Here is an 8,025-nt window from a genome sequence, read left to right on the forward strand (position 1 = left end):
CAACTGTGGTCATCCCAAGTGGCTCAAGCAAGAGGCTGGCTTGGCTTCTCACAGACCCTAGATTGACTCCCCCAAGTCCAACAATGAGTCAGGAGTGTGAACAGGAACAGAGTATCATCACAACCCCTGCTACTGATATACTCATACAAATGATGGAATCAGCAAATAGGAACTCATCCAAGATGCCACATTCAATTATTTCCAATCCTGAGGCATTTGCTAAAAGAGCTACTTCAGTATTTTGTGATTCATAACCAAACTGACAGAGAACCTGATAAATACAGACACCTGCTATGAATGCCTCATGCATGATTTACAGATGAAACTGCTATGCACAGTTCCTCTAAATTGTTCCTATGAAACCCACCAACATAGGCTAGAAACTGGCTGTGGTTCATAAAACCAAATAGAAGTTTATTATCTTTGTCTCGTATCGTAATCTTGCCAGGTTATCCTCCAGCTCTCATCACTGTGCGGCAGTAGCTCATGTTCAAGTTCACAGACAACTGTATGTGCCATTGTCAGCTTCACATTATTGGAGGGAAACATTTCACCTAGCCCAGAATAAGGAAATATCACTCTTCACTCTTCAAGTCACCTACCCTTAGTAGAAAACTGCTATGACTTCTCTTAATTTATAGCAAATGAAGCTATAGTTACTGGTATTTTTTTTATGTTGTAAATAAAATCAAGTGGTTTTTTAGAAAATCTGTGTTGAAGACTACCACTCACTTTTTGTTATATCTGGATCTAAAAAAGAATGGATGGGAGAATTTAAGTTATATCTGAGTAGAAATTGTAGCTGATTAACAATAAAGTGAACTTTAAAAATTGAACAATTCAGGTAATATCTTAATAAATTATGCAATGTTATTACTCATCAGATAATACTTCAAACAGTTCTGTCTGCCAATTGTGCTTAATTATCCCCCACCAAGTAAGTGCCCCCCCAAAAAAACCCTGACAACAAAAACCTAAGCTTAGTTATGTATTCATAACTGCTCTCTTTATTCCACAATCATATGACATAATATTTTATATAAAAAGATTTACAGAGCTAAATAATGAAGACACAAGCCAATCTGAACAGTAGCCTGTGGAAAAATGTGACAGTAGTCACTCCAAAACCCATAACTTATACATCTTCATTCCAAATTTTTAAAAAATTACTCTAAAATCATCTCTTAGAATTTCTCTGCTACTATAACTACCCTTGGAGTTACTACAACTTAGTGGCTAACAGTGTAAACTTTGACATTCCACTTAATCCACTCATTCATTCATCAGATTTATACTGAGGGCCCATTATGGGCCAGGCACTTAGAATACAGCAGTGGAGTAAACAGAAAGAAATCCCTGGGCTCATGGAGCTTACATTCTTTGCAGCGGGAGACACACATTAAACTACAGCATAGTAAATAAGTAAATCATATAGTACGTTAGAAAGTGATGTGTTAATGACAAAAAAAGGGGGGAGTTGGGAGGGGATCAGGAATGCCCAGGGAGGGAGGGCTGCCACGTAAATAGGGTGGTCATGGTCATGGTCATGGTAGGCTCACTGAGAGGACATCTGCGTTAAAACGTGAAGAAGGACTTAGCCATGCAGAGAGCTGGGAGAAGAGTGTTACCAGCAGAAAGTAGAGCATGTGCAAAGGTCTTGCGGCAGGACTCTGCCTGGTATAAGAAAGGAAATGCAGAAGGCCAGTTTTCTGGCACAGAGTGAGTGAGTGAGCAAGGGAGGAAGAGAGGGAATGAGGTCTAAAAGACCTCAGGTCAGATTCTTGCCCACAATATTAGGACATTGGCATTTGTCTGAATGAAACAGCCACTGAAGTCTCTGAGTAACAAGCTTGATTTGTTTTAAAAGGATCATTCTGGCTGCAGTGTTAAGGACAGACAGTAGGGGGCAAGAGTGGGAACAGGGAGAACAGGCTATGGCGGTAGGCAGGTGGGAGATGCGGTGGCAGCATGGAGGCAGTGAGAAGTGGTCCAGTTTGGGACACCTTCTGAAGGGAGAGCCAGTAGGTCTCCTTGCGGATTGGGTTGGGGTGTGAGAAAAGAGAGGCACCCTGGACAACTCTAGGTTTTGCGTGGCCAGCAACTGAGTGGGGGAGAGTGTGGGTGGACCAGTTTGAGGAGAAGACAATTAATTCCACTTGGCATGTTAAGTCTAGTTTGAATCCTAGCTCTCTTACAAGCTCTGTGGCTTCAGGCAAGTTATTCAACCTCTTTGAACCTTAATTTCTCATCATAAACTAGGATACTGATACATGTACGAATTTCAGTGAAATATGTATGTAAACCACTGAACATAGCCAGGTATACCATAAGCACTCTAGAAATGGGGTTGATGCTGCCTTCCCTCTCACCAAATCAGCAAGAAGCCAAACAGGTCAATATCTTTCATGGCAGGTCATTAGAGGTTGATTAAGCAGCCGTGAGGCCTGGTGGTGAGCAGGTCAAGGTGTACCCACTCCAAGCCCTCTTGATCAGCCCTGGAGACAGACCAGACACATTAGTTACACGTGTCATTCATGTGAAGCCCATGTGAGAAGAGCAAAGGACTCTGGGAGGATTGCTTTACTAAAACTCTTTTGGGACTAAAAAAAAGCCATGTCTTTAAGATTAGCAAGAAGATATTATTAAATTAACATCCTGCCCAAATAAAATGTCTGAAAGTAGGGATTTCCTGTCAGAAGTTACTGAGTCTTGGCAGCATCTAAAATGTTCTCTTGCCAAATCAAGAGAGTATGAGGAAAGAAATGGAAAGACATTTAAAGTTACTAGCAGGATGGATTTAATTTTGTTCAGAAAAGTACATTTTAACTGTGTTGAATGCTGTGCCCTGAAATGCCCATTGCTGTGAGAGTGGGAACTGGGTCAGGTTGTTGACTGAATGTTCTGAGAAAATTTACAGAATTTCTCTCTCTCCTTTTCTCCTCCCAGGCTTTCAGAACAGATACGTCAGCAACGTGGAGAGAAAGATGGACCAGAGGAGGAAGGTCAAAGCAAAGAGCAAAGGGTACATTAAAAGTCTGAGTTCTACCACTTACCAACAGCTGAGACTTCCAGCTGTGATCTCTCTTCTCTCTCTCAATTTCCTCGTCTGCAAAACTGAGGTGTGACCACCTACCTCATGGGATTCAAAAATGGGGACAGCTGGCCATTTTGCTTTCCATTAGACCACAGATTATTCATTGCCTTCTTTTTTTTTTGCTAAATTATTCTTTCTCTGATGATAATAACAAGGACTTAGCACTTCAAGAGAATCAGCAGAATGTAGCCTAAGAACCAGAGTTAAAGTTCCAGAAGCCCTCCTATAATTGTGGAGCAATCATTAATCTGTCTGAGCCTGGGTTTCTTCTTGCTACTGTTAGCTTTTTGGCAATCACTTTGTCTCCACTCCCCCAGGACTTTGTTCTAGAGGTAGCTTGGTGGCTGGACTGCCTAATTTCTCAGGCAAACTCTCTCCCCCACCCTAATTCTGAGTTGATGAGTCACTTCCTCTTTCTGAATTGAAATTCTACTGGCTATTTATGTTGTGAGTAGGAAATAGGCCACACGGAGTAAACAGATTAGGAACTCATAGTTCAAATGGGAAGTGATTAAGGTATGAGTAAGAATCACAGAGAGGTTGGGCTAAAAAAAAAAAAATGCAAAAAAAAGAAAAAAAGTCTTGTCGAACTTACAGTGGTTGTAGGCCAACCAGGAGAGAAGTAAGGACATGAAAGGGAAAACAAATAACAAATTGAGAGTATAAAAAAAACATTTCAGTGGCATTAAGCAGGCGACTAAGCAAGTCATAGAAACAGAAGATGAGAAAAGAGCCAGATCAAATTCTGCACAATATTTTTCAGTGAGCATCAAAATATACCGACATTCATGTCTGTGAGAACCCAGACTAACTTTATCTCTCACATTATGCTCTAACACAGCAATTACTTCTTTAATTACATAAGATCTGTATCATCATTGCAAAAACATACCAGTAAAAGTTTCAGTACATGGGTTAATGCCAGCAAGCCTCTTTGATGTCCCGAAGTCTGAGATCTTGAGAACACCGCTATAGGTATTAATCAACACATTGTCACCCTAGAGAACAAAAGACTTGAATCAAAACTGGTCTTTTTCCCATACTGTTTGTAAGTCCACTAAGAAAAGTTGTCCTCAGAGTAAACAAGGACACTACATCTGTACTCTTCATTAATAGTTAACCTCGAGAGTGAATTCTTGACACCATTTTTGTTTATATATTATCAATTGACAATGTGATACTCTGGCCACAAGGTCAAACAGGTGCCTGGTCAGAACTTGCTGTGGTTTGTGAACAGAAGAGGTCACCTGTGTGTGACAGTTCAAATATGACATGCATAATTTCCCACTGTATTCTCTGTTATTTTACTTCTTTTCCTGGAATATTTAGGGATATGGAAATAAATGAGATCTGGGCTGATCTGGGGATAATAATATTAACTTCCTTTCCATAGTCCCACCTTTTTCAGAAATTTATTAATTCTGAATTTTCTCTTTTTAAAAAGAATCAAGTAAGTTATTTAATTTTGGTTCAAACAATGATACTTGTGAGAGGAGGATCTTGGGTTTTTTTTTCCCCTCCTAATCATTCATCCACTGATAAATATTTACTGAGTAGCAACTCTTGGACAAGGACAAAGATTAACCAGCCTGTGATCTCCTCAGGGGCAGGGGCCATATCCTGTCCAATTTTGTCTTGCTGTGGTGGCCCCTCCCCAGAATACTGCCAACAGTGCCAGGTGGGCAGCAGAAGCTCAATCCTTGTTGGGGGAACACAGTGAAGAGGTTTATTCCTTGAGAAGAGATAAGGCATGAATATCAATGACTGACTCAGAGTGGAAGAGTCAGTATCTCATATTTCTGCTATTTCTAAGATTTACTTATTCACAATTCTAAATTAATACCCATAACACAACACGACTCTTGCAAAAAGAAGAAACAACAAAACCAGTTACCCACCAAGGTACTTGTAAACAGGAATCCTCCTGCATCCTACCTTTATATCCCGGTGAACTATCTGATTATCGTGGAGGTATTTTAATCCTTCAAGTATTTGCTTTGTATAGAAGCCAATTGTTTGCTCATTGTCCTTTAATGGGCCCCATTTGGACCGAAGGAGAGCAGAAAGACTTCCTGCAAAGCAAGGAGAAACAGTGGATAAATTCTTATTCAAATGAGTTCTTTGAAGCATGTTAATAATGTAACATTAATTTAAGCTAACACTTACTGGTTATTCATGGTGGCCCAGGAACTGGAGTATTAGACACCTGGGCTCACAGATGTATAGGAAAGTGTCCTTGCTCTGAAGATACTCATTATCAAATACAGTCAAAATAAAAGGCTCCTCAGTCCCTAACTTTAATCCAGGTCACAATGATTGATACTAAAATTGTTCAGGGTATTTTTACTGCCTCCTAATCAAGCTGATGTCATATGTCTAAATTTTTTAAAAAATTTATTGCGGTCTACTTGACACATAACATTATATTACTTTCAGGTGTATAACATCAACATAATGATTTGATATTTGTATACATTGTGATATTTGTATACATCTCTGCAAATTTCAAATACACAATGGTGTTATTAACTATAGTCACCAGGCTGTACATTACATTCCCAGGGCTAATTTATTTTATAACTGGAAGTTTGGGCCTTTTGACCCTCTTCACCCATTTTGCCCATCCCTACCCCTTGCTTCTGTTCTTTGTTATTTTTTAACTTGTTTGCTTGTTTGGAATTTTTGTTTGTTTGTTTGTTTGTTTTGAGAAAGAGAGAGAAAGAGTAGGCATCGGAGCTGGCGGGGTGAGGGGACAGAGAGAGGCCCAAGCAGGCTCTACACTTTCAGCACGGAGCCCTACACACCTTGAACTCATGAACCATGAAGTCATGACCTGAGCAGAAGTCAAGGGTCAGATGCTTAACCAACTGAGCCACATAGATGCCCCTGGGTTTGTTGCTTGTTTTAATTTATTTAAATTTTTTGATTCCACACGTGAGATCATATAGTGTTTGTTTTTTTCTGTATAACTTATTTCACTTAGCATAATGACCTCACAGACCATCTATGCAAATGGTAAGATTTCATTCTTTTTTATGACTGAATAATATTCTATTGTACACACAAAACACATTTTCTTTATCCATTCATCCAGTGATGCAACATTTAGGTTGTTTCCATATCTTGGCTATGGTAAATAATGCTGCAATGAATATAACCTAATTTTTCTTTTAACTTGGATGAAATAAAACCTGTAAACGTGTAGATCCCATTTACTTGTTCTCCTCTTCAAGCCCATACAAATTTATAGTTTTTTAAAAAAAGAAGAACATCTCTTACCTCCTGGGACCTGCTCCATGAAGATTTTGATGAAACCATTCTCACTGAAAGAGCCCAGATACTGGACAATATTTTTATGTTTCAGATGCTTATGCAATGCTATTTCTTCATGTAAGGGCTGGGAGTATCTGAAAGACATGCATATGTCAATGAGCTAACTATGTAGCCAGATTTTAGTGTATAAATTTAAGCAATACAAATTGAAAACATCAGTTAAATATACATAAAGTAAAAAATGACTACCTAAGGCTTTCATTTGTCCTAACAAATTCTGTGAAGTTGAAGTGGTAGTGGGTAGAGTCTATGGGGAAATGTGTCAGGCACTGATGTGAGCCTGTTTTATGTACTCATTTCTCACAACAACCCTAGGAGAAGGTACTTTTAAGATGCCCATTTACAGATGAGGAAACTGATTCACCAAGAAGACTAATCTACCCAAGATCTTAAAGAAAGTTAATAAGCGACAGATATTAGCCCAGGAAAATTGAAATCACCCACATTGCTCACTGTCTACATCAAATGACTTTCTATTCCACTCGCCTCATAACATAACTCTACTTTTATAGGAGACTCTTGCCCAGGAAGATAAAAATTTCAAATAACTTTCATTTTCATTCTAGGACTTACAGAAAGCTCCAGCAACTCTTCCCTTTTTTTCTTTTTTTCTTTTTCTTTTTTTTTTTTAATGTATATTTTTGAGAAAGAGAGACAGAGAGAGAACAGGGGAGGGGCAGAAAGAGAGGGAGACACAGAATCTGGAGCAGGCTCCAGGCTCTGAGGTGTCAGCACAGAGCCCGACGCGGGGCTCACATCCATGAACTGTGAGATCGTGACCTGAGCCGAAGTCAGACGCTCAACCGACTGAGCCACCCAGGCGCCACTCCAGCAACTCTTCTTTAGAAAACATAAAACCATTTAAATCCTGTCTCCTTGAGCTCCTTGTAAATCCTCACCTTACTGGGTCCATCAGTTCTGTTATATCAGGATTTTGTTTTTTTAACTCAATCCTAACCAGGCCTCCATGCTGAAAGACCAGCATTAAACCAGACTTCAAAATCATGTACTTGATGTGTGTTGCTTTAACAGATTATACAATGAAAGTGTTTTATATCTCTGGAACAGACAGAACAAGCCTTTTGATGATTATCTTAAGTACTATAAACCCTGCATACTCTTAGCCTTCGTGAATATTAATATTATATATTTATATTGTTTTAATATGAACAACGACAACAATATGAGTTAGAGACTCAAAGCTATTCCCTAACATTTTTCCTGTTGTACAATGGAGGTCACAGGTATGAAAGGCACTAACCACCAAAACCTAAACCACAAACCTGATGCTTTATTTGCTTCTGTACTACATGCAAGAAATGCTTAGATCTTACAATGGCAAGTCCATATAAACAATGGATTTTTTTGAATGTCAATAACAAATCCTAGAATTGGTTAGTATTAAATAACTCTATTTTCATGAAGGTTTTCAGGATAAGCTACAAAGCTAAAGCAATTAGCAGGTTATAAAAATCCAAATTCATTTAATTTAAACAAACTTTTATAATCTGTAAAATATTACTCAGAATGCTGCCAACAAGAGCAAAACATTGACTTGTTATACTTTAGATGTTTTACTCATTTTATTTTTTTTTAAA

The 8,025-nt window shown here is 38.7% G+C and overlaps 1 protein-coding gene across 1 annotated transcript in view; it reads right to left on the minus strand.

The window, feature by feature from the left end:
• The window catches only part of MAP3K5 (mitogen-activated protein kinase kinase kinase 5), a 199,501-nt gene that overhangs the window by 38,134 nt on the left and 153,342 nt on the right, over positions 1–8,025 (minus strand). Inside the window, exons 17-19 of the mRNA XM_029943234.1 lie at positions 6,374–6,501; positions 5,030–5,166; positions 3,987–4,092 (exon numbers count right to left, since the gene is read on the minus strand). Coding sequence (XP_029799094.1) covers positions 3,987–4,092; positions 5,030–5,166; positions 6,374–6,501 — 371 coding nt within the window. The remainder of the gene's footprint in view (positions 1–3,986; positions 4,093–5,029; positions 5,167–6,373; positions 6,502–8,025) is intronic.

Source organism: Suricata suricatta, chromosome 7 (genome assembly GCF_006229205.1).
Source record: "Suricata suricatta isolate VVHF042 chromosome 7, meerkat_22Aug2017_6uvM2_HiC, whole genome shotgun sequence".
Lineage (NCBI taxonomy): Eukaryota > Metazoa > Chordata > Mammalia > Carnivora > Herpestidae > Suricata > Suricata suricatta.